Source organism: Diplotaxodon limnothrissa, linkage group LG5, assembly GCF_057381915.1.
Source record: "Diplotaxodon limnothrissa isolate DT_005_m linkage group LG5, D_limnothrissa_male_GT1.1, whole genome shotgun sequence".
Taxonomy (NCBI): domain Eukaryota; kingdom Metazoa; phylum Chordata; class Actinopteri; order Cichliformes; family Cichlidae; genus Diplotaxodon; species Diplotaxodon limnothrissa.
This window is the reverse complement of record NC_140600.1, coordinates 21,255,468-21,282,849: the sequence shown is the minus strand read 5'-3', so window position 1 is coordinate 21,282,849 and position 27,382 is coordinate 21,255,468. Positions and strand designations below refer to the sequence as shown.

Here is a 27,382-nt window from a genome sequence, read left to right as displayed (position 1 = left end):
GCAGCAATTTGGGGCTTTTAATGATATCCTGTGAACAAGCCTATGATTGTAGAGAATACATCTTTAATGGCTTTACAAAAACTGGTAGCACAAGCTTGGGATTTTCTCTAATCCACACAGGGTCAAAATATTATCGTCCCTTAGTAAATTGCACTTCGACCAGACGCTTTCGGCAGATATAAACAAGCTTCTGACATAATTCTGGCTGAATATTTTACCACTCTTGGCAGAAATGTAGACTTCATTTAAATTGGTTGGTTTCCTAGCTCTTAAGTTAGCAAGAGCCAGGAAACAGGATTGAGCTCGGGGCTTTGGGAAGTCCCTTCTAGAAGCTATCTCCCCCCCCCCCCAGTTTAAATAAATAATTTAAAACAAAAAAATTACCATCACATGCATGCACCGTGATAAGTGAATGCAAACATCTGACCACAACTTCATCCATAATTTACAATAAATGCGAATTCTATATTTTCTTTAATTATAACTGTTTTGGAGGATTTTAAACATCTTTAGATGTTTATCCATCACGTAGAAGAGAAGTTTCTGAGTAGTCCCGCATTAATTCTACAGTAGCTACGGCAGATCCTAAATACAGAAGCGGAGCTGTGAACTTTCTTCATCCTGAATGAGTCCTGCAGCAGATGTCAGGCTCTGCTCCGACTTCTGATCTCATCATCATAGCGTCAGTTTGGGATTGAGGCCTGAAGAGGCAGAGAAAAATTCATTTCAAAAATAATTCTACACAACCACACCTCGGGCCGCTGCTGCGGACCTTCGGACAAGATTCTGCGGATGCGCTGAAGCGAGTCCGACAGTCACGTTCCATTTCTCATCTCGCGAGAGTTCACTGCGCCCCCAAAAATTATGGACGTTGGTGGAAACGGTAGTGGGCTACCTGTAAACAATAAGCAGAGAGCTATGCTACCTAACAAAACCAGGGGCGAATTTACCCGCAATCAAAGAAAAGATTCAGAGGTACGTATCCAGATGTTTATGGTTGATTTCCAGCGTGTATTTTTTTTAGCTAAAGAGACAAGGCCTTTCCTGCTGCTAGTGTAAAGTTAGCTAGCTCTGTCATTGTAGCACAATTAGTATTTCTAACATGATTCGGGAGTTAAGAGCAGCAAACGACCTTCATTACGGTGTTTGTACGTGTACCTAGCTGTACGGTGTTCCGTTTGTTTTCCGGTGTTAACACATTGAAAAGCGAGCAGGAGACAGCTAGCTGACGTTAGCCGGCTACAGGCCAGGCTTGTGTATGTGTCAGAAACCTAAGGACCTGTTGAAAACTGATTGTTTAGGTCCTGGTTAACGCATTTAATCTTTCTAATGCGACAGTCGGCTATTACAGTGTAATTTTACTGTATATATGCAAAATTGGTCACCCATTTGTGTGACGTTTAAAGAAAACAAGCTGAGTGTTTCCGTGTAGTGGTTTAAATAGCCACTGGAGACAGTCATGGTAGCACTGATTCCCTGTCTGTCTTGAAGAGGTGTATTATATCCAGTCTTTTCTTAAAAGTAGGCTCACAGCGGCAATAGTAAATCCTCCTGTGTTTAGTTGTAATGCTTCATGATGGCAGCTTCAGTGTGTTACTGTTACTTTCAGTGTTGCAGCTGGTACACATGATATTGTTTATTGATTCATAAACTTTATATTACAAATCAGAGACTACATTAACTAGTCTGAAATGTAAATTATAGAATAAGAGATTATAGAGTTGTCAGTAACAAATGCTCAAATACAAGTTTATTACTACTACTATTGGTACACTCTTATAACAAACAGTGCCCAAAGCGGTTTATGTAACCAAAATATAGTGAGGTGTTAAAGTAACGGACATCAGCTGTGCACGGTGTTTATGGACAACTGAAAATATGACTGAGTGTGACAGAACTAAGTAACCCAACAAACCAACAGTGTCATGATGAAACTTTCCAAAGAGACTAAGCAGACTGAAAGTGGAGGTTTTATAACCTTTACCACTCCCACCACTCAGGTGCACCCAGTCTTAAACTGGACATAGTGCTATTACAGCAGTGTTTGATTGCATCTTATTTTTTACTTTGTGCTCCTGAACTACTTCGAACAGTATTGCTTGTTGTTGCCAACTGGATGTTTTTATACCTTTATACCTTATACCGTGCTTTATAGGCACGTATAAAGTGGATAACATGCCTGATTAAAAAATATATATATATATATGTTAAAAGATGTAAGCTTTGTTAGAGAGTAGCTGCCAGCACAGAGGAGTGTTTCACTTGTAGCTAAATACTAAAATGTGGTGAAATGCAGCTAAATGCATTGATTCAAGTACTCTACAAAGGAAGATCATAGTGATTATGATGCACTGCTGTAGATAAAACAACCCAACAAAAATGTATAAGCTCAACCTCAAACAGTGTTATCAGCAGTAAAAAGCCTCAAAAGACATTAATGCGGGAGAAATATTAATCCAACAGTAAAATACTAACGGGGAACATTTTTACTACACACTTGAAGTACAACTTGCTGGCTTACATGTGTTAACGTAAGTGGGCTTTTAATCCAGAAGGTTTCCTAGTCAAATTTATTTTTTGATATTGTAAATTGTGAAAATGCTACTTCCACCACTTTCTCTTAGCGAGAGTCACTTGGACATTTTGGTGCTTTGACTCTTGATGATGTTGTTGCTGTTGTTATGGAGAGTTTTGGAAAGGAAATTAAACACTTCTAACTAAATACCACCACTTATTAAATGAGAAAACAGTTTTTTATGTGCTTGTGTGTAGAGTTTGGGTAATGTGACTTCTTAACATCAGTCGGATGTGATTAAATTGGATTAATTACATTTTTTTTTCTTTCTATCTAGTAGCTCTCTTTCTAACCTCTGTGGTGTGTTGTGCACAGGGGCAGTCTGAGTTTCCAGATCTGGAGTTTGAATATTCGGACACAGATAAGTGGGCTGCAGAGCTGTCAGGTACGTGTGTGTAAGTGTGTGTGTGTGTGTGTGTGTCACACTTTAAGAACCTGTAACCACCTAATAATGTGTTCATATTACTTATGAACTCTTCATGTGTCTTGCAGAGCTTTACAGTTATACTGAAGGACCAGAGTTCGCTCTTAATAGGAAGTGCTTTGAAGAGGAATTCAGAGTTCATGGTAAGCACTCAGAATATACATACACAGCCATACAAATAAAAGATGAAGCAAGTATGCATCGTAGTTTATTTTCTTCACCTCTGCTGTGCCTTAGTGTCTGATAAGAAGTGGACAGAGCTCGATGAAGCTCAGCACAGAGCTCACGCTATGCGCCTGTTGGACAGTCTTGAAGTCACTGCCCGGGAGAAGAGGCTGAAGGTTGCTAGAGCCATTCTCTACATGGCTCAGGGTCAGTCCATCACACATTTCCATGATTTCAAGATAACTAGAAAATAGTTTGTCTTCATGTACTTCATGTACTGTCTTCTTTTTTCCTGTTTTTAGGGACCTTTGCTGAGTGCAGCTCTGAGGTGGAGGTACAGCACTGGATGAGATACAACATATTTCTGCTGCTCGATGTGGGGACCTTCTCTGCTCTGGTGGAACTGCTCAACATGGAGATTGAGTATGCTCTCCATCAACTTTTTTAGCCTTGCAGAAGTACAGTGGGGCAAAAAAGTATTTAGTCAGCCACCGATTATGGAAGTTCCCCCACTTAAAATGATGACAGAGGTCAGTAATTTGCACCAGAGGTACACTTCAACTGTGAGAGACAGAATGTGAAAATAAAATACATGAATTCACATGGTAGGATTTGTAAAGAATTTATTCGTAAATTAGGGTGGAAAATAAGTATTTGGTCACCTCAAACAAGGAAAATCTCTGGCTCTCACAGACCTGTAACGTCTTCTGTAAGAAGCTTTTCTGTCCCCCACTCGTTACCTGTATGAATGGCACCTGTTTGAACTCATCATCTGTATAAAAGACACCTGTCCACAGCCTCAAACAGTCAGACTCCAAACTCTGCCATGGCCAAGACCAAAGAGCTCCCTCGATCTGGGGCTCCACGCAAGATCTCATCCCGTGGGGTCAAAATGATCATGAGAACGGTGAGCAAAGATCCCAGAACCACACGGGGGGAGCTGGTGAATGACCTGCAGAGAGCTGGGACCACAGTAACAAAGGTCACCATCAGTAACACACTACAACGGCAGGGAATCAAATCCCGCAGTGCCAGACGTGTTCCGCTGCTGAAGCCAGTGCATGTCCAGGCCCGTCTGAAGTTTGCCAGAGAGCACATGGATGATACAGCAGAGGATTGGGAGAATGTCATGTGGTCAGATGAAACCAAAGTAGAACTTTTTGGTATAAACTCAACTCGTCGTGTTTGGAGGAAGAAGAATACTGAGTTGCATCCCAAGAACACCGAGTTGCATCCCAAGAACACCATACCTACTGTGAAGCATGGGGGTGGAAACATCATGCTATGGGGCTGTTTTTCTGCCAAGGGGACAGGACGACTGATCCGTGTTAAGGACAGAATGAATGGGGCCATGTATCGTGAGATTTTGAGCCAAAACCTCCTTCCATCAGTGAGAACTTTGAAGATGAAACGAGGCTGGGTCTTCCAACATGACAATGATCCAAAACACACCGCCCGGGCAACAAAGGAGTGGCTCCGTAAGAAGCATTTGAAAGTCCTGGAGTGGCCTAGCCAGTCTCCAGACCTCAACCCCATAGAAAATCTGTGGCGGGAGTTGAAAGTCCGTGTTGCTCGGCGACAGCCCCAAAACATCACTGCTCTCGAGAAGATCTGCATGGAGGAATGGGCCAAAATACCAGCTACTGTGTGTGCAAACCTGGTAAAGACCTATAGTAAACGTTTGACCTCTGTTATTGCCAACAAAGGTTATGTTACAAAGTATTGAGTTGTATTTTTGTTATTGACCAAATACTTATTTTCCACCCTGATTTACGAATAAATTCTTTACAAATCCTACCATGTGGATTCATGGATTTTTTTTTTTCACATTCTGTCTCTCACAGTTGAAGTGTACCTCTGGTGCAAATTACTGACCTCTGTCATCATTTTAAGTGGGGGAACTTGCACAATCGGTGGCTGACTAAATACTTTTTTGCCCCAATGCCAATTAAAACAAAACAAAGAAGCCATTTTTTCCTACCACATAGCTTTCTGGAAGCACTTATTGATGTCCAAAGGTGCCATAAATCAGTCAGCATGCAATTTTACTTTAAATTTAGGACGGGGGAAACACATTATTTGTCTGTTGGTTTTTTTGTTTTTGTTTTTATTGTTTTTGTTTTTTAAACTAATGAATTCACTCAGAATAAAAAAGAAGAATCACTGGTTGTCTGTGGTAGACTTCAGGTTAACCAGCTTCCTGGTGTGCTGTCTGTGTTTCAGTAACAGTGCTGCCTGCAGTAGCGCTGTCAGGAAACCAGCCATCTCCCTGGCTGACAGCACAGATCTCAGGGTGCTGCTTAACATCATGTACATGATGGTGGAAACCATCCAACAGGACGACCCAGCCGACAAGCCCGAATGGATAACCATCAAGGAGACCTTCAGGACAGAACTGGGTAAATTTCATCAGAGTAGTTGAAGACTCATTGAGGTTATGTGCAGAATCAGCCTTGTAAATGAGCATGCTTCTCTGATCCAGGATCTCCTCTCTTCAACAACGAGCCCATTTCCGTTATGCTCTTTGGTATGGTTACCAAATTCTGCAGCGGTCATGCGCCTCACTTCCCCATGAAGAAAGTTTTGTTGCTGTTGTGGAAGAGCATACTGGTGAGAGACTCAAACATCAGCCTTTCACAGAGATACTGATATCCCAAAGAGTTTATCTTTATTTTCCTCCTAAATCCCATCTTATCTTCCAAAAACCTTCCTGTCTTCTGTTTCAGTTCACACTCGGAGGGTTTGAGCGGCTGCAGAGCATAAAGGTCCGTAAGAGAGAGGAACTGGGTCTCCCTCCTCTCCCGGAGGACAGCATCCGAGTCATTCGCAGCATGAGAGCGGCTTCTCCTCCTGCATCTGCATCTGACCTCATTGAGCAGCAACAAAAGCGGGCACGTCGTGAACACAAGGTAGTTATAGCTGCTACCATCAGGTTAAAGCCAGCTATAAGCAAAACACCTCAAAGTGAACAGCAGTGCTCTCACAAACTTGTATTGGTGTGTACGATGGACTGTGTGCAGCAGCACACACTTTACAGCACCCATTCCCTCTTTGTGCAAACAAAACTGACAAATCCAGGAACACGAGCACGAGCGAGGAAAAGATGACTGCAGTCCAAAAACAGCTAAATAAAGACATTATTATAATTAATAATAATAATGATGATGTTTTTTTTTAGAGCACCAGCTTGCATTATTGTTTCATTTAGATGACGAGCCTTCTGCTTACAATGTATTCATGCAATAATTTCTCTGCATTCAGTGGCTTCATAGATGTAATACTTGAGTAATTTTAGTATTTGCTTCAGTCTAGTTGTAATTATCTTGTAACTCAAACACAGGCGCTGATAAAACAGGATAACCTTGATGCATTCAATGAAAAGGATCCTTACAAAGCGGATGACTCACGAGAAGATGAAGATGACAATGATGACAATGATAACTCTATAGAAGCAGAAACTTTCCCTCTAGAGCGGGACGAGGTGATGCCTCCACCTATTCCTCATCCTCCGTCGGAGAGGGTGTCCTTCCCAAAAGGTCTGCCGTGGGCTCCTAAAGTCAGGTACTGCTCAGTCTCACCAAACAGCAATGCTGAACTGTAATGATGTTAGTTCCTCCTTTATACCCACAAATATACAATTAAGACTTTTTTTGTTATTGATGTTACTGTTTTGCTCCAACAGGGAAAAAGATATTGAAAACTTCCTAGAATCAAGTAGAAGTAAATTCATTGGTTACACTCTTGGAAGGTAGTGTTTTCTTCATTTTTTTAAGAGATGACAGTTAGCTTTTGTGCAGAAATATTGACATGTTAAGAACTGTTTATTTTGTGCACACATTACAGTGATACAGATACAGTGGTTGGATTACCCAGGCCAATTCACGAGAGCATCAAGACCTTAAAGCAGGTATTGCAGTATTTTGTGCTGTACTTCATTGTTGGGATATTGAAGCATGGCTTAATTTCACACACCTGAAGTGTTCCTGAACCTTAATTTATTAAATGCTATCTTATTTTTCAGCACAAGTATGTCTCTATAGCTGAACTACAGATCATAAAGGAGGAGGAATTTCAGAAAACCCCTCTTTCTGGCGTAAGTATAAACAGATACAGTTTTATTAAAAGGAGATCTGTCGTGGTACCTCTCATTAGACTTCATTAAGGTTGGTTGGCATGGTTACTCAGTTCAGAATAATCCTTTTTTATCATATAATGGGCCTTGGTGCAGCCTCTTAGTTCATCTTCTATCTGAAACACAACTTTGTTCATTCATATCGTACACATCCAGCAGCAGAAACAAATTGCCTGACGCCTGTCTGAAGCCTTTGCACATACACTGACCTCATAATTTTAAACTCTGGCCATGCAGAAATTATTCTCACAGTAAGCATAATAGGTCCATTTTAATTATTCAGTTAAAGAAAAACACACAAAGTAAATTCTTCAACTCGACGTCTCTTGTTTTGTGTTTTTCTTCTTTCTTGTCGTCAGGGTGAAGAGGAAGTGGAGACGTGTGCCACCGAGCTGCTTTACCAGGGGATTCTGCCCAGTTTGCCTCAATACATGGTTAGTATTGTATGGTTTATATTGTGCTACTGTGGGACTACTCATACTACAGCTGTGGTAGAGTAAAAAGGCTTTAAAACCTGTAATTCTGTGTGAAAGCAACAACAGAGCAGGGTCTGCTCAGGGATGGCGATAAAGATTATTGCACAAATACTCTATTGCAGCACTTGTGTAAAGTGTTGTGTCACAGATCAGTGGTGTGCTGTTAGTTATACTAAAGCATTTAGTTAGATTTTACGAATTATATGCCGGATACATTTGAAGTACATAAATAAAACTCCAAGATTTAGAAACCTCAGTGTTGGCAGGCTGGATTTAAAGTGTTTAAATCACTCCATCATGCTTGGTCTCTCTGTAGATTGCTCTGCTGAAGATCCTGCTCGCTGCTGCTCCGACATCCAAAGCTAAAACCGACTCCATTAACATCCTGGCAGACGTGCTGCCGGAGGAGATGCCGTAAGTGCCTTGAGCCTGCCAGTTTCTTATCCACTGTGCCATTATGTGATAAAGAGGGAACATATGCTAACCGAGAGACATTTCCATTATCTAATGTACTCACATTTCAGGGTGAGTACAGGTTTTCAGGTCATGCACACTTGTACATACAGAGCTGGAACTGGTTTGGTTTTTTTTTAAACAAGGAGATGTGGTTTATCGGCAGGTTATTTTGCCTGAGCATGTTTGAGAACAGTAGACTCTAAGATTGCTACGTTCTGATTTACAGGCAGGTGCTAGTTTTTACCTGCGAGCAGAACAGACTGAGGGTTATCTGATCTGATCTCTTCTGTCTGACCCTGCAGGACCACAGTGCTGCAAAGCATGAAACTTGGTGTTGATGTGAATCGGCACAAAGAGATCATTGTGAAAGCCATCTCTGCAATTCTGCTGCTTCTCCTGAAACACTTCAAACTCAACCACATCTACCAGGTGCGCACGCCACACGCCTGTTTAACGTTGCACATTGTTATTATTCCAGTTTAAATTATAATTTTGAGTCACATCAAATATCAAAACATGGTAATAGAGATAAAACAGATTCACTCCCCTTCACGCTGCAGCAGGTTTAGTTTAACTCACGTTTATTTACAGTGGGGCAAAAAAGTATTTAGTCAGCCACCGACTGTGCAAGTTCCCCCACTTAAAATGATGACAGAGGTCAGTAATTTGCACCAGAGGTACACTTCAACTGTGAGAGACAGAATGTGAAAAAAAAATCCATGAATCCACATGGTAGGATTTGTAAAGAATTTATTCGTAAATCAGGGTGGAAAATAAGTATTTGTCACCTCAAACAAGGAAAATCTCTGGCCCTCACAGACCTGTAACGTCTTCTGTAAGAAGCTTTTCTGTCCCCCACTCGTTACCTGTATGAATGGCACCTGTTTGAACTCATCATCTGTATAAAAGACACCTGTCCACAGCCTCAAACAGTCAGACTCCAAACGCCGCCATGGCCAAGACCAAAGAGCTTTCGAAGGACACCAGGAAAAGTATTGTAGACCTGCACCAGACTGGGAAGAGTGAATCTACAATAGGCAAGCAGCTTGGTGTGAAAAAATCAACTGTGGGAGCAATCATCAGAAAATGGAAGACATACAAGACCACTGATAATCTCCCTCGATCTGGGGCTCCACGCAAGATCTCATCCCGTGGGGTCAAAATGATCATGAGAACGGTGAGCAAAGATCCCAGAACCACACGGGGGGACCTGGTGAATGACCTGCAGAGAGCTGGGACCAAAGTAACAAAGGTCACCATCAGTAACACACTACAACGGCAGGGAATCAAATCCCGCAGTGCCAGACGTGTTCCACTGCTGAAGCCAGTGCATGTCCAGGCCCGTCTGAAGTTTGCCAGAGAGCACATGGATGATACAGCAGAGGATTGGGAGAATGTCATGTGGTCAGATGAAACCAAAGTAGAACTTTTTGGTATAAACTCAACTCGTCGTGTTTGGAGGAAGAAGAATACTGAGTTGCATCCCAAGAACACCATACAAATTACTGACCTCTGTCATCATTTTAGGTGGGGGAACTTGCACAATCGGTGGCTGACTAAATACTTTTTTGCCCCACTGTATTTACAGCCTTGATTCAAAAAAAGTGACCAAAACTTTTTTCCACGTCTCTTAAACTAAATTCTGTCCACTGTAGAAAACAGAAAACATATCAAATGTTTAAACTGAGACATTTTACTTGTGCATGAAAAGTATTAGTGGACACACTAAGAAAAGTCTAGAAAAGTAGGAAAGCAGAAACTGCTGGAGGTACATTTTACAACTAATTAGGTTAACTGACAACAGGTCATCAATGTGATTGGGTATAAAAACAGCATCTTAGAGAGGCAGAGTTTATCAGAAGTAAAGATGGGCAGAGGTTAACCAATCTGAAAAAACTGCATCTACAAATTGTGGAAAAAGTTCAGAATAATGTTCTTCAACATAAAACTGTGAAGACCAGGGCTATCTCATCATCTACAGTACACAATATCCAAAGATTCAGACCATCTGGAGAAATCTCTGTGCGCAAGGGATGAGGCTGATAGTCAGTACTGGATGGCTGTGATCTTCGGGTCCTCAGGCATCGCTGCATTAAAAGCAGCCATGATGCTGTCAAGGAAACCTCATGGGCTCAGGAGCACATCCAGAAATTGTTGTCTGTAAACAGAGTTCACGGTGCCATCTGAAAATCTAGGGTGAAGCCTGATCAGGCAAAAATGAAGCCATAAGTGGACATGATCCAGAAACACTGCTGTCTTCTCCGGTGCTGGCTTCTTTAGATTGACATATGCTCCACGTCTGTTTCATGGAAGGAAAACTAAGACGCTAAACTGCAAACTGCAGCTATTAAAACTTCTATTAAAACTATGAAATTAAAATTCATAGTAGAAGAGTCTGGGTGCTGAACTGACCTGCCTGCAGTCCAGATTATTTACCAACTAAACAACTCAAAAACAAAAGATACCACAAAAAAGACCCAGGACGGCTGAGCAGGTAGAGTCATTTCCTCTCCCAAAAGTCCAGCAGCTGGTCTCCTCAGTTCCTCCTATCAAATTCAAAACAAGCTAATAATTTTCCTAAAATGGTACATTTATTGTCAGTTTAAACGTTTGATATGCTTTCTGTGTTCTGAATAAAATCTGGGCTTATGAGGTTTTTGGGTCATTGCATTCTGTTTTTAGTAAGTTTTAAAACAGGGAATTGGGTTAAAAAAATAGTCTTAAAAATCCACTTAAATATAAAAGGCGAGTTTCTTCTTTTCTTAAACTTAAATAAATCCTAGATTATTTTCAGAGTTGAACAGTTGTTGTGTTAATCGTGAGTTCAGTAGTAACCAAAATACAAACTACATACACGTACTGATATAAAAACGAATCCTTGTGTAACTGCTGTCCCTCTGTGTGTGTGGTTGGTGTTCATAGTTTGAGTACATGGCTCAGCACTTGGTGTTTGCCAACTGCATCCCCCTCATTCTCAAGTTCTTCAACCAGAACATCATGTCTTACATCACAGCTAAGAACAGGTACTTTCAGTGTGGCGTTACATAACAAAGTCATGATTCCTGTTTGCAGTGCGCATCAATAAACTAAATGTACATGGCTCTGTATTTCACTGCATTGACTTTACTTTTTTCTTCCTCAAAGCATTTCAGTACTCGACTTTCCGTACTGTGTGGTGCACGAGCTCCCAGAGTTAACCGCAGAGAGTTTGGTAATTTTACCCCCCTTGTTTCTGTTGTTTTGTTGTTGTTGACACGTGACTGTAGGATTTGGATGTTTACTGTGGACGATTTCTTTGTTACAGGAAGCGGGAGACAACAATCAGTTTTGCTGGAGGAATCTGTTTTCCTGTATTAACCTGCTGAGGATCCTCAACAAACTGACCAAATGGAAGCACTCCAGAACAATGGTGAGAGGACGTCACGTCACATTTGCTGTGACACACGAATCACGTATGAAAAGACAGGATATAACTCTCTGCTTTGATTCTTTTTTTTTTTTCCTTGACATTTTCTGCCAGATGCTGGTCGTGTTTAAGTCGGCACCCATCCTGAAAAGGGCGCTGAAGGTCAAGCAGGCAATGATGCAGCTGTATGTCCTCAAGCTGCTCAAAGTGCAAACAAAATACCTCGGACGTCAGTGGAGGAAGAGCAACATGAAGACCATGTCTGCCATCTACCAGAAGGTCCGACATCGCCTGAATGACGACTGGGCGTACGGAAACGGTGAGAGGAAAATCTGAACAGCTTTCGTGCAGAATATACAACACTACACACAAACATAGGACAGCATTATTCAAGTATCATTCTAGAAAAAGTGGGGAGCAGGTGATATTTGAACACCATAAAATCCTTTTTATATTCAGAGAACCAGTCAAACCTGGAAGCTCTTCTGCATACCTTGGCTGTCATGAGGGGTTACTTGAGTCACTGTTGCCTTTCTATGAGCTCAAAGAAGTCTGGCCATTCTTCTTTGACCTCTGACCTCTAAGAGAACTGCTGCTCACTGGAGATTTTCTCTTTTTTTTGGACCATTCTCTGTAAACCCTGCCACGTGATTGGCTGATTAGATGTGTGTTAACGAGCTGTTAGACAGCAAATAAAGTGGCCGGTGAGTGTGCATTTAATAAATGTCATGAGTTGGGAAAAGTGCCGCAGACTGCCTGAGGTGAGACAGCTGGTGTGTGAGTGAAAGATGAGCTGCACATTCAAAGTGTTTCGTGTTTCTCAGACCAGTCGTCTGTTCGCTGCATGAATGTTTCATGTGTTTGTCGCCTTTTTGAGACAAACCTGCTGTTTTGTTTTTATGTCCTAATGGAGATCAGGATTTGTGGGCTGCTGCAGATTGCTGTTACGCTCAGAGCAGACAAAATCCACTAACTTACAGTTACTGTTTGTTTTGTGTGAGCAGATCTGGACGCTCGTCCGTGGGACTTCCAGGCCGAGGAGTGCGCTCTACGAGCCAACATCGAGCGCTTCAACAGCCGCCGCTACGACAAGAGCCACAGCAATCCCGACTTCCTGCCTGTGGACAACTGTCTGCAAAGTGTTCTGGGCCAACGAGTGGACCTGCCCGAGGACTTCCAAATGAACTACGACCTTTGGCTGGAGAGGGAAGTCTTCTCCAAACCTATTTCCTGGGAAGAACTGCTACAGTGAGACTCGACCACCGTCAACATTCTTGTCGTTTATTCTTGTTTTTTTTGTTTTTTAAACAGTTTCAGTCAGGTGTTCAGATGAAGCACCACCAGTGCTCTCACTGATCAACAGAACTCTTCTCTGAACAGAACAGTATGCTACACATTCTGTATAGACTGAAGGTGACGGATGGATTTTATTCTCAGTTTCCAGCATGGAGGAGTGTTGTCGGGGGTCCTGCTAAATGCTTTTGGTGTTTGAACTTTTGCCTTTTGAGAAATTTTGCATTGTTATGATTTCTGTGTAGTTTTTAGCCAAAAAAAGATCATCCTTTTGTACTTAGGTTCTCTGAGACTTCTCTTGCCTCGTTCCCAGTTTTTTAATGAAATAGCTGATAATGACCTCAGTGCTAAAACTCCATTTGCGGACTTGAACTCTGCTCCTTCTTTACATTACAGATATTTCCTCTGTGTGCCTCTTACCTGCTACTGTAGGTTCGCAACTCACCAGGAAGCACTACATGACCACACTTTCACTTTTAAGTTTAAATAGAGTATTCATTTTAGGTATTACGTGTTAGGCCAGGCTCAGCACAGTGAATACATGAATAAAACATTCCTCGTTCCATCTCACGAGTTCATCATCTTCAGAGAGACTGAAGGAAAGGTCAGGATTTCTTTATGTACACTCATGATAGTCGGATCATTGCTCCTTTAACAGTTGGACCTTTTTGTTGCCCTGCTGGATTTTCAGGATGATATCATATCTGTTTTACCTGACTAAGTGCTTTTGCTCTGGGACCATCAATGAGGCTGAATGGACATTAAAATCCCAGTCTAGACAAAAAACAAACAAACAAGAAGCTCGTCAGCATCTTCGTCTTCTTTGCTGTGCACACACCTGCACTGTGTGTGTTGGATCTTGTGAAAGAAAAGAGTGTTTCTGGTCTCATAAATGTGGTTCTTGTTGCCTGGTTTTATTCATCAGACGGCTGTTTTTGAACAGAAGGGTACAACTGAATTTAAATTGCCAGTTACAGAACTGTTATACTTCTACATCTTTTTCAGATATGAGTTTCTTTGTTTTATTTAAACATTCAGGAAATGAAAGTACATGTAAATTACAAAGCTTATTTATCACTGCTTTTCTTTGTTTTATGTTTACCTAAATACTGTAATAAAGACATTCATGTTGGATTTATTTGTCCTTTCTGAAGGTTGTTGTTTACATTTGTCTGGTCTTTGAGATTCAAACAGCCAGTGTGGAGGAGACACAGACTCCGCCTTCCTTTTTACAAGAATTTCAAAAGATTTAGTCACTCCCACACACAAACACACACTTGTGAGTCATTTGTGCAGGAAACGAAACGAAACTTGTGACAGCCCGCCTTTTTACCACAGAGACATGGCGGAGCGTAACATTCCTGCGAAGATGAACCACCTCTGCTGTCAAATTTGCAGAAACCTTCTCAGGAATCCTGTGATGATTCCTTGCGGACACAACTTTTGCATGCGCTGCATCCAGGACCAATGGGATTGTGACCAGCTGAGGAACAGTCTCTGCAGGTGCCCCGAATGTAAATATGAGTTTCCATCCAGACCTCAGCTGATCAAGAACACAACTCTAGCTGAGGTGGTGAGAGAGACAGAAATGAGTTGTAATAAAGAGCAGCAGTCCTCAGAAGGGAATCGGAAAGTCCTGAAGAGACCCCGGAGCTGTGCAGAAACATCAGAGAGCACTTTGTGTGGAAAACACAACAAGCCCCTGGAGGTTTACTGCTGCACAGATAAGCAGATCATATGTGCACAGTGTGCTTCAGCTGAGCATGGAGGACACAGGATCGGGTTGGTGAAGGAGGAACGGAGGCGGAAGGAGGTACTTACAGTTTTTTCTGAATGCTTAAACCCTAACTGTGATTCCTGTAGCACAATCTCTAAAACTATTCAGACTTATAGCAAAACCACTCACTGAGTTTGCAAAACTAAAAGCACAAAAACTGCTTTGCACTCAGTTTGCAATTTTGTAACACACACTTTGCAAAACGGTAGGCATAATTCACTGCACAACACTCAATTACCAAATTTCCAACACACTCCTAGCAAAAGTATACACATGTATGGCTATCATTAACACTAATTTGCCAACTGTCTGGCACACTTTCACATGTGAAAACTTTTTTAGATAATTAGTTCACTTTGCAATCAGCCTAAGCACTATAATACAGGTAAGCTGTGTGTGCGGAGTACAATGGAGGGAGCAGAAAGAGTGAGAAGTAGAGGAGGCCGAGGAAGAGGACGTGGAGGTGAAGAAGTAGGATGAAGAGGACGACAAGGACAAGGAGGAGCAAGAGGAAGACGAGGAGGGGGGAGAGGAAGATGAGGAGGGGGGAGAGGAAGGGTAGGAAGAGTAAGAAATAGAATTGCTGCTGACATCAGAGCTACAATAGTGGACCATGTAATTAACCGTGGAATGACCCTGAGGGTAGCTGGCCAACGGGTCCAGCCTAACTCGAGCCGCTACACTGTAGCAAGTACCATAAGGACATCTTGAAATGAGAATCGGTTAGTACAGTCACTTCGCACAAAGATTTGTAGCACTGCCATATGCCAATGAGAAACACACCAATACCACTGATGTAAAAATACTGAAGTTGTTACTTTACAGAATTGCTAGATGACCAGATGCTGGGGCAGAGGAAGCATGTTCACTGCAGACCAAGTAACCCATATCGTGTGTTGGAAATTTGGCGATCGTGGCTCAAGAGTTGGGAGTTCGCCTTGTAATCGGAAGGTTGCTGGTTCGAGCCCCGGCTTGGACAGTCTCGGTCGTTGTGTCCTTGGGCAAGACACTTCACCCGTTGCCTACTGGTGGTGGTCAGAGGGCCCGGTGGCGCCAGTGTCCGGCAGCCTCGCCTCTGTCAGTGCGCCCCAGGGTGGCTGTGGCTACAATGTAGCTTGCCATCACCAGTGTGTGAATGGGTGGATGACTGGATATGTAAAGCGCTTTGGGGTCCTTAGGGACTAGTAAAGCGCTATATAAATACAGGCCATTTACCATATAGTCATTATGGCGATTGCAAATAATCCTATACTTGGAAATGAACACTTGTGTTTGTTTTGATGTGTTTGAATAAACACCAGTACTTGAAGTTTGGATCCCTCTATGCTTATGGATCTATGACAGAAGTATGAGCTCAAACTGACATAGCCTACCTTGTGCGCAGAGAAAGCAAAAGCCAGATGTGTTTTGTATTCATACCATCAGTGTGCAGTTGGCGCATTGTGTGCTTAGTAGATGATGGCTTGTGTGTACTGTTTGATACGGAAACACCATTTTTACGAAGGTGTGAAGAGTTAATCTAGCTGTGTTTGCTTTTGCAAGAGAACTACAATGTTTTGATTATTGGGTGACAGGTTTTCTTATTTGTGTGAAGAGTTTTGCAAAATTAGCCAATAGTTACAAAAAATGTGCTTAAGCAATCAGAAAAAACTGTAAAACAAGATTTAAAAAAAAGGTGCAAATCCTACTTGAAAGCTCAAATTTGCAGGAAGAAGAAACTGAAGGAAGAATCTCCTGGAAAGCTTTTGGTGAATTAGCCCAGGAGTCAATTCATGCAGTCTTATGGCATAATACTAGACCTTCTAGCACTTACAGTTTTTTCTGATTGCTTAAGCACATTTTTTGTAACTATTGGCTAATTTTGCAAAACTCTTCACACAAATAAGAAAACCTGTCACCCAATCATCAAAACATTGTAGTTCTCTTGCAAAAGCAAACACAGCTAGATTAACTCTTCACACCTTCGTAAAAATGGTGTTTCCGTATCAAACAGTACACACAAGCCATCATCTACTAAGCACACAATGCGCCAACTGCACACTGATGGTATGAATACAAAACACATCTGGCTTTTGCTTTCTCTGTGCACAAGGTAGGCTATGTCAGTTTGAGCTCATACTGCTGTCATAGATCCATAAGCATAGAGGGATCCAAACTTCAAGTACTGGTGTTTATTCAAACACATCAAAACAAACACAAGTGGTTATTTCCAAGTATAGGATTATTTGCAATCGCCATAATGACTATATGGGTTACTTGGTCTGCAGTGAACATGCTTCCTCTGCCCCCAGCATCTGGTCATCTAGCAAAAAAATAATTTCCCCCAGGGATCAATAAAGTATTCTGATTCTGATTCTGATACTGTAAAGTAACAATTTCAGTATTTTTACATCAGTGGTATTGGTGTGTTTCTCATTGGCATATGGCAGTGCTACAAATCTTTGTGCGAAGTGACTGTACTAACCGATTCTCATTTCAAGATGTCCTTATGGTACTTGCTACAGTGTAGCGGCTCGAGTTAGGCTGGACCCGTTGGCCAGCTACCCTCAGGGTCATTCCACGGTTGATTACATGGTCCACTATTGTAGCTCTGATGTCATCAGCAATTCTATTTCTTACTCTTCCTACCCTTCCTCTCCCCCCTCCTCATCTTCCTCTCCCCCCTCCTCGTCTTCCTCTTGCTCCTCCTTGTCCTTGTCGTCCTCTTCATCCTACTTCTTCACCTCCACGTCCTCGGCCTCCTCTACTTCTCACTCTTTCTGCTCCCTCCATTGTACTCCGCACACACAGCTTACCTGTATTATAGTGCTTGGGCTGATTGCAAAGTGAACGAATTATCTAAAAAAGTTTTCACATGTGAAAGTGTGCCAGACAGTTGGCAAATTAGTGTTAATGATAGCCATACATGTGTATACTTTTGCTAGGAGTGTGTTGGAAATTTGGTAATTGAGTGTTGTGCAGTGAATTGTGCCTACAGTTTTGCAAAGTGTGTGTTACAAAATTGCAAACTGAGTGCAAAGCAGTTTTTGTGCTTTTAGTTTTGCAAACTCAGTGAGTGGTTTTGCTATAAGTCTGAATAGTTTTAGAGATTGTGCTACAGGAATCACAGTTAGGGTTTAAGCATTCAGAAAAAACTGTAATATTTCCAACTCCAGATTTAGTTTTGAAACGACAATGCAGCGACATAGCTGACTATAACAAAAATATTACAAGAACATGTTTTCTCTTTGGGTAAATCCAGGAAACTGTCATTAACCAATTGCTCGTGATTTCCTGCAACTTCAAGATTGCTGACAATGTTTTATATCCTGGTGGATATTTGGAAACTTTTGCATATCTTGTGATTTATATATATGTACAATGATTTTAGCCATGTAACTGAGATGAAAGCAAAGTGCACGCTGCATCTAAGGCACACAGATCGACGATTCAAACTTCAACATAAGCCTAAAAAAATGAATAATTGCTGAAACTAAGTTTCGATTGGAAGTGAGGGGAGGAAAACCGGAGAACAGACACCCTGTGGAACGAAAACAGAGGCTGATGATAACTATTATAATTATTAAATGCAGGATGGTGTATAAACACATAGTGAGTGAAAAAGAAACACGGTGTATTATGGGAAGCCCCCAGTAGAACAGACCGACTGCAGAATAACTAAAGGAAGATTCATGGTTATCTGATCCAAATCTATTGATAATCCCTTATCAACAAGGGACGTTTTAAGCCTAATTTTAAAAGTAGATGGGCTGTCTGTATTTCAGACAGGTGACACTTCCACTTTATTTGGTTAAACAAATCATTCCTGAGTACTGGGACAGCCTTACAAAACATTCAAATGACTTACAGCATCGACCCAGTTTTAGACAAAGATGCATTTGATTCATACAAATGTAAAAAGTGCCATCCAGGAAAAAACTAACAAAATCTAAACAAATTATGTGTTTGCTTCCAACTAACACATTCTGAAGAAGGAACTTAAGGACATGCAGACAAAGTTCAAGCAGACTCTTCAGAAGCAAGAAAGGAAAAGAGAGATGATGGGGGAGATGCTCGGACAGATTCAGGTGAGGGGAACATGTGACCAAAAAGTTATGTTGTCTGAAGTGTTTGTAGTGTGTCACCCACTCACATGTGTATCAAACAGGACGAGGCGAGAAAAACAGAAGCCTTCTGTGAGAGCGTCATAGTGGGCGCCATCGACTCCCTTCAGAAACATTACCTGTCAGTGAAGGAAGTGATTGCAGCTCAGGAGGAGGCGGCTGCAGCTCAGGTTCGCATCTCGCTGAAGAGCCTGGAGGAGGAGGTGAAGCAGATGAAGGAGAGGGATGCTAAGCTGGACCACCTGGCACAGACTGAGAGCCACATCCGTTTCCTGCAGGTATACTCCCAACACAGCGCTGGAAACGTTGCCTGTTTCTGAGTGACGGGTCGTATCCTGAACTTCTCCCCTCCATCCTCACAGAAATGGCCCTCTCTGAAGCTCCTCTGTGACCCCTCGTTCCAGGAGCTTTCAGAGGATCCACTCCTCCACTTTGAGCTCACAAAGAGAGCCGTTGAGCATCTTGGGAAGCAACTGGAGGGATTCTGTGACAAAGAATTTGCCTCAATCTGTAACACTGGTATGTGTCGTTATGTGGAAAACATCTCTCTTTAATTATAAGAATGTAAGAATATCTATGTCCTTGCGTATGACAGCTGATGGTGAGGAGCAGCAGGAATCAGCATCAGAGATGGAGGAAGATGATGTCCAGCGAAGAAGTGAAGCCAGCGTCTCACAGCTCCATGGTTTGTCCTTCAAACAGTTTCCAGAACAATTTTAATATTATCTTACAATTGTGGTCAGAAGTTTACACCCACTCGTCATCATGGACATGACCGTCATGCTAATTTTGGGTTTTTAATGGTTTCTTTAAACTGTTGTTCAGCACACATCTTTAATGGCTTTGAGAAACAAGAATCGAAGAGAGAAGTTTGAATATATTTTGGATTTCTTTAATTCACACAGAGTCAAAAGTATACATACAGCCTCAAATATATTAACCAGCCCCCAATAATATTTTGTTAAATGTCCTGTTACTGTGAGCCTCCTTCATCCATTCCAAAACCAGCTGTGTCCGCATTGTCCGGATTATTTGACATTAGGTTGAAGAAGACCCTTATGAAAAGGACACCGAGGGAACAATTTACCCTGCCCGGGATAGGGTTACCGGGGCCCCGCCCTGGAGCCAGGCCCGGGGAGGGTGCCCGAGGGCGAGCGTCTGGTGGCCGGGCCTTAGTCCATGGGGCCCGGCCGGGCACAGCCCGAAGAGGAGACATGGGCCCATCCTCCCGCAGGCCCACCACCCGCAGGAGGCGCCATAGGGGTCAGGTGCATTGTGTGCCGGGTGGCGGCCAGGAGCGGAGGCCCTGGCGGACTGACCCCCGGCTGCCAAGACTGGCAATAGGGACATGGAATGTCACCTCTCTGGTGGGAAAGGAGCCTGAGTTAGTGCGTGAGGTTGAGAGGTACCGGCTAGATATAGTCGGGCTCACCTCTACACATGGCTTGGGCTCTGGAACCAGTCTCCTGGAGAGGGGCTGGACTCTGTCTCAGTCTGGAGTTGCCCCTGGTGAGAGGCGGCGGGCTGGGGTGGGTATTCTAATATCCCCTCGGCTTGCTGCCGGTACGTTGGGGTTTTTCCCGGTGGACGAGAGGGTTCCAGGCATGTCCCACCGGGAGGAGGCCCCGGGGCAGACCCAGGACACGCTGGAGAGATTATATCTCTCGGCTGGCCTGGGAACGCCTTGGTATTCCCCCGGATAAGCTGGAAGAGGTGGCTGGGGAGAGGGAGGTCTGGGCCTCTTTGCTTAGGCTGCTGCCCCCGCGACCCGGCCCCGGATAAAGCGGATGAAGACGGATGGATGGATGGATGGATGGATGGATGGATAAGTTGAAGAATTTGCAGGTAGTCCTGCTCCTTATTCCATCCATTTTATGATGTACCAGTGACACGTTTATACAGGAGAACATCTGTCGTTTAAAAGGTTTTATTTGCTTCAGCAGTTGAAATTACAAGTTTACAGCACTGGACTTTGATGTGAACTCAGCCATCTGCTTCACACAGAGGATGACTCTCAGAGTGGGCAGTCCAGTTTTATACTACAACAAAAACACGTATTATTATGAAAGCGGAAGCGACGTGGCAGTCCTGCGACTCTTCTCCTCTCTTTGTTCCCAGCTGACCTCGTCTTGTATCTTCTCCTCTTCCTGGAAAAATAAGACAGAAAGAAAACACCTCCCTGCCTAGCCTTGATTTTTAATATAACCTAGCAATCCTAAGGCTACTGATTCCACTTATTATCTAAGTTCGGGACATTCTGTTCGGACTCCCTTGGCCCAGAAAATATAATCTGGACTTCTAACCAGTTATGATGTGTAAGCATGCTTTGCAAAACCCTCTGCACTTCTACATGTCAATCACGATAATTCAATTCATAGCGCTGAATGAAGCTTTCGACCCGTAATTCATGGAGTGCCTGATACCAGTACCACTGCTAAAAATAGCCCAGAGCATGATTCGGAGATGGTACAGTGTTCTTCGGTTTAAAAGCCTCACCACTATTCCTCCAGATACACCTCATGTCATTGTGGCCAAAAAAGTCTTTATCTTGTCTGACTATAAAACTCGTCCATGTGAGCAGCAGCAAATTTTAGTCCAGCTTGAACGTGGAGCAGGGTCTTCTTTCTTGTATGGCACCCTTCTACATGCCAGTGTAAAAATCATTTCACCTTGGACAGGGGTGCTGGCAGTTCACAGTTAATGGCAGGTTTGAGTCGGTGGTTCCTGGGTTGTTCCTCAACATCCTTAAACATGTCCTCTCATCTGAGGGTCAAAGTTTGAGTCTGCTTCCAGACCTTGGCAAAATGGTGACACATCTGAATAACTTGTACTTACAGGCCAGTTTCAGGGTCCCTGTATTGTTTAATGATGCAGCAGAGACGCTCACTGATGCTCTGATGTCGTCTCCCGTGTCTCTTTACAGCTAGCAGGCCTCTGGCTAAACAGAAAGTTGAGCCTAAAACCAGAGAAGAGTTCCTGCAATGTAAGTTTATCTTCCAACCTGCATTCACCATGACTTTACCCACACACAGACTGATCCAACCACAGCTGTCTTCTTAGAATTCAGTCCTTAAATGTTCTCTTCATTATCTCAGATGCGTGTAAGCTCTCTCTGGACCCCACGACAGCTCATGAGGACCTGGTTATTTTGAAAGGAGGGAAGATGGTTAAGCTGTGCAATGAGAGGTCCAAGAATCCTAGTGTTCGTAACCCAGAGAGGTTTATACATCGGCGGCAGGTGCTGTGCAGGGAGGGACTGCAAGCTGACTGCTACTATGAGGTAGAGGTGAAAGGAGACAAAGCAGAGATCGCTCTAACCTACAAAGGAATAAACAGAAAATCCCGCACTACACTGTCAGCCTTCGGGGCCAATGCAAATTCCTGGAGTCTGGATCTATCTAAACATTACTCTGTGAGCCACAATTCTGACAGCATCCAGCTCACTACACCACCCCGTCATCACAGGGTTGGAATTTATCTTAAATTTCAAACCGGAACTTTGTCTTTCTATGAGGTGTCGGACAGTATGAACTTCCTGTACAAGGTTGAAGCCGAGTTCAAAGAGCCGCTGTATCCCGGATTCTGGCTCGGAGAGAAATGTTGCATCAGGATCTGTGATCTGAGACAGAGCCAACTGTAAAAGAACTGAAGAGGACTGCAAACAGCTTCTTTCTACTTAAAGGGAAATTAAAAATAATATGTATAGATTGCTGTATAGATTGCACAGTGCACTGACATGTCTGTTTCCTATGATGTGTGGGGTGGTTGATAACTCTGCAGTATATGAAGCCCAAATTGCCTATATGTGTAAGTTTGTATAAATTCAATAGTATAAAATTGCGTTTTTATTCATGCTGGACATGTTTTACTGTGGACAGAGTGCTGAATGTAGAAGAATGTCTTGTTTCTACGTAACCTCCGAAGGCAGGATTTAGCAAGTACATATAGTTGAGGGTATATATGTATATTCTGTTTCTATTTAACATTGCTTTGTGAAATTACTGTGTCCAGAAGAGGGCGCCATGTGTCTGCGGTTTGCCTAATAGCCTTGTATGGAATTTCAGTCAAGTCAATATTAAAGAACTAAATAAACAAGTGGACAAATAGAAATGTAATTAAATGAATCCTGAAATATTTTTCTAATTAAGAAAATGAATAAAAATAGAGGCCGTCTCTCTTGATTGCCCACTTCAGGGTGGGAGAAACACCCCTGAACTGTGTTATGATTGTTGATGTAACATAGTTTGCTTACCAGAGGGCCCTCTGAGCTCTTCCCTGTTGGTAACACCAGAACACTCAGTGGGAAATTAGTAATAAATTAGTCATCTATGACCTGTTGACACACTAAAACAAGATTTATTTAAACTGCATTGCCATATATTATCTCAGTAAGGCTCATAAATACGTCCACATAACAAACGTTTTGGAAATCTGTCTAACGCATTAGCTGATATATTGGACTTATAAATCACCAGATATTGGTGCTGGTCTTAATAATCCTCTGTTGGTCCAGCTTTACTCAAGTACTCTGTATTTAAAATGCATGTTTGATTAAGGATGATGGATTTAACAGTGTGGTTAAAGGGAGATAATTTATTCTAGCAGGCAGGGAAATTGTGTAGATTTGATATTGCAGTGCTGGTTGGTGAGAGTCTCGAGGAGATTGTCATTAGTCTGCATTTGAACTCATTGTCTAATCTTCCTGTTCTGCTCGGTATGGCAGAATAGGAAGAATAGACTGTTTGGTCCTTATCTTTTTATTAATTGCTAATTCTGCATATTAAAACTGTGTGTCGTGTTTTAAAGTCTATGGTGATTATTTAAAAGGCTCTGACTCTAAAAACAGTGCTTTATATATCGATTCTACCAGTTGAACCTGGTTACTTGATGGTTGATGATGTGAGTGCTGATGGAAGCAGCAGGATGAGTCCTGAAGTGTACAGGGCTATACTCTCTGCGCGTATTATTGAGACAATCGCTTCACAGTGTGAATGGATAATGACCCAAAACATAATGTTCAAGCAACCCAAAAGGCAAAGAAATAATAATAGATTGGATTTATATAGCACTTTTCAAGGCACCCAAAGCACTTTAGAATACCACTATTCATTCACACACTGGTGGCTGCCCTGGGGCAGACTGACAGAAGCGAGGCTGCCATATCGCGCCATCGGCCCCTCTGGCCAACACCAGTAGGCGGTAGGGTAAAGTGTCTTGCCCAAGCCACGGTCGCCCCAAATAAATAAATGAGGACTGGCTGTGTCAGTCATGTGATCTCAGCTAGAGTACGACTGATATGGGATTTTTAAGGCCGATATAGATACCGATATGCGGCGGTTTAAAAAATCGGTTTAAAAAACTATATTTAAACAGACAGATCTCCCTAACATTTGTTATGTCTAGTTATATATGAGTGCTTACTAACATAATAAAGCAATACAGTTTAAAAATACTTGTGGATAACTCATTTACACCCGACTCTGCTCTGATCTGTAGTCGCGTTTATGTTCCAGACACGTGTTGCCAACAGGGAAGTTGAAGAGCCGAAACAAACTATGTAACATCAACACTCCCAGCGTTGCAGGTCGTCTCTTCTTCACTTTTAAAATGTTCATTTATCGGCTGTAATAAATGCCGACACTGAAAATAGTACTCTAGAAAATAGTACTGGCTGATGTATCGATCACCACCAACATCTGATAAATCATGTTTACTTTGACCGAGAATGAATTTAAACCAAAAAAGTCCAGAAACGTCACAGCAGCTTGTCCACTCTTTATTAGAATAATTTTTTTATGGTCACAATTTTTACAGTATTTCTCAGTATGATACATTCATAAAATGAAAGAGGAAAGAGAGGGAAGCTGTAAAGGGACATGTGTCTCCTGTTTGAAGTGTGTGCTCACTAAGGCTTTGCACACACCAAGCCAAACTCACATCTCACACACACACACACACATGTGCACACACCAGTGTTGGGGGTTATTTCTAAGGATTGTTTTTCACAGACAGGACTTGCTTTCAGCCACAGTTATTCTGTCATTTAAATAACATCATATTGCTTTTCATCAAATTTTAAATGTACTGGAAACAAGACAACGAAAACAGACGTTAGCTTTTTGCAGTCTTGTGAAAAAAGTGCATTGATCACATTCATTTCTAACTTTTGTTATACTTACTGCTAAAACTTTTAAGACATTAATCTACATCACGTTAATAAAATCTGTCTCCAGAATAGTTTGGTTACATAACATTATTTACAGACATGAACACACCAGAGATGTCTGCGTGATACACTCTTACACTAAAACGGCTCACACACCAAACACAAAACATCTGTAACCACACTAGTGATCCACTCATTACACAGCAGAAAACTAATTCCTGAATGGACTGTGACAACTTGCTGTTCATAGAGCTACCACCAGGGGGCGAAAACATTGCCAAAGGAGGATTAGCCAAATCCTTTGCTCAGGTCTCTCCGTGCAAACTTGGATGAAAAATGTGCTTGGAAGCTGAAAATGTTTGATTCAGAGAGAAAAACAAAACCAATCAAACAGAAAGAAAAATCCCACTTTGTGGATCAAACCTACCGTGTTACATTCATTTCTGAATCCTTACACTGTTAAAGGAAACTGTATTTTTCCACATATAGAGCAGTTGAAACCCCCCCCCCCCCCCCCCCAGCATATTCCTGATACATGTGTCTGTGTTTTTCCCCCCAAACTGGATGCAAAAGATTGCATCCAGTAAATATATATATATGATTTTTCCAGTAAAGTGTTTGTCTGTCTCTGATGTGGGCAGAAGTGAGTATTTCGTCAATGTTACTTCTGAGTGCATAAAAAACCCAGTGATGCCTGTTGCGTTACTCTGTATGAACGACACCTTATTTTAATGATGTCGATGGAGATGCTTTGGAGGACGCTGATAATAGTCATCTTGCTTCTTGTTGGATGCTGTGTTTTTGAATCAGCAATTTTTCACCTGCCCCTAAATAAATTTGCAAAGGTGTGGACCACCCAAGCAGCAACCTCCAGGATTGCAGTTCCTCTGGTGGCCACTTGAGGCTGGCTCCAAAAGTGAGTCAATCCCTATAGGCTCCCATGTTAAGATGCTAACCTTTGAAGCACTAAAAATGAAAAATGTTCTTTGCTTCTATGGATAATTTTCCCTTTTATTGACTCTGTGCTGGCTACATGTTTTTTAATCTAATATATCTGGATAACAACAACCTCCATAATCAGAGATGTCACTTTTTCAATTTAGGATTGTGGGTAGTGTAGTTCTTTTCCATCTCATGCAGACTCTTTGGTCTCCACAGGAGCAGATTGTCGCTAGTGATGTGCGATTCCACTGATTTCCTTTCCAATCCGATACCAAGTAAAATTCAGGGTGGTATCGACGATACTGATCTGATACCGATACCTTGTACAAAAACGTATTTTATTTATTGTATCTCAAATTATAGTGTCATAATGATTACAGGACATCAGATTACTTGTTCTTATCACTTAATAATGCAGAGTTCATCATATAGAAATAAAAAACCTGAAGTTGTGCGCTATTTGAATGGAAGAGGAAGTAGTTCCTTCCAATTGTAGACAATCCGAATGAAATAGGTTATTTCCACTGTGTTCCTGTTAATGATAAACTACAAATTTACCCTAAATTACTAAAATATCAATATTTTAATGTGAGAATCGATTCTAGAACATAAATGACTGGTATCGGAGGAATCGATATTTCAGTATCGATCCGCACATCACTAATTGTCGCACTATTGTTTGATTATGTCGTAGCTCGTAGTGAGTCTACTTTAGACGGCTAAAACATTATAGCTCATAATTAAAATCCCTGTGGAGAAATTTACTTTCTGGAACCTTGTTGTTGAGCTTTATTAGCAGGTGTTTATTATTGTGCATTGAAGCTGTACAGATTATGAATGCAGCTTAGTAGCAAGCTTGCTAACTTTAGCTTATAACTTAGCATGCCACCCTCTTGTCCAAATACCCGAGGATTAAAAAGTTGAACAAAGTCCAAAATCAATGGGTGACCTCAGAGTGGTTCAACCTAAAAAAAAAAAGTGCTTGCAAGTTTTGTATACATCTGGAAAGATATCTGCTCAGGATGTTAGCATGCTGTGTCATCTACGCTAAACATATTTTAGAGACAGCCTTTCATGAACCTGTTGGCTAACAGGACATTTTGAGAGCATCTTTCGGTGAACGATTAGACCACTAAACCGGAAGTGGACACACACACGACTAAACAAGACCGTACATCAGCTCCACAGTGCAGCATCATTTTCATGTCCACGATCAGCTCCACAAACTACAGAACAGTTCTAAAATGTACAGACTCAATAAGCGTCACACAAGATTAAAATACACAGTATACATACTAAACGCTTGTAAAAGATAAATCTTTGTAATTCATCACGCCTACGTAACAGCAAATATACAGGAATATAAATATAGTCCATTTATACCTAAACACCATGGCTGTAAATATTGTGATTAAAAAAATAAATTAAAGATTCCTTTAAATAGGAATTTAAATGTGCTCAGTTTCA

General features: G+C 41.9%; 2 protein-coding genes across 3 annotated transcripts; both read left to right on the top strand.

Annotated features, from left to right (window-relative positions):
- The first annotated feature begins 862 nt into the window (after positions 1 to 862).
- strip1 (striatin interacting protein 1) lies at positions 863 to 13,891 on the top strand. The gene is made up of 20 exons (XM_085354182.1): positions 863 to 975; positions 2,891 to 2,960; positions 3,068 to 3,142; positions 3,237 to 3,371; positions 3,467 to 3,587; positions 5,388 to 5,563; positions 5,647 to 5,774; positions 5,891 to 6,073; positions 6,505 to 6,725; positions 6,847 to 6,912; positions 7,008 to 7,071; positions 7,186 to 7,257; positions 7,656 to 7,730; positions 8,089 to 8,186; positions 8,531 to 8,657; positions 11,151 to 11,251; positions 11,373 to 11,439; positions 11,533 to 11,637; positions 11,749 to 11,953; positions 12,639 to 13,891. The coding sequence occupies exons 1-20, from the start codon at positions 865 to 867 to the stop codon at positions 12,884 to 12,886; spliced, it is 2,448 nt and encodes an 815-aa protein (XP_085210308.1). The 5' UTR covers positions 863 to 864; the 3' UTR covers positions 12,887 to 13,891.
- A 378-nt stretch (positions 13,892 to 14,269) lies between these two features.
- Positions 14,270 to 22,447, top strand: LOC146632223 (tripartite motif-containing protein 16-like protein). 2 transcript variants are annotated; one of them, XM_085354181.1, is made up of 7 exons: positions 14,270 to 14,740; positions 18,676 to 18,771; positions 18,852 to 19,085; positions 19,170 to 19,326; positions 19,403 to 19,492; positions 21,731 to 21,790; positions 21,903 to 22,447. In XM_085354181.1, the coding sequence occupies exons 1-7, from the start codon at positions 14,270 to 14,272 to the stop codon at positions 22,445 to 22,447; spliced, it is 1,653 nt and encodes a 550-aa protein (XP_085210307.1). The 2 variants fall into 2 exon arrangements, with proteins under 2 accessions (XP_085210307.1, XP_085210306.1); XM_085354180.1 differs by having other exon boundaries at positions 19,170 to 19,332.
- The last annotated feature ends 4,935 nt before the right edge of the window (positions 22,448 to 27,382 follow it).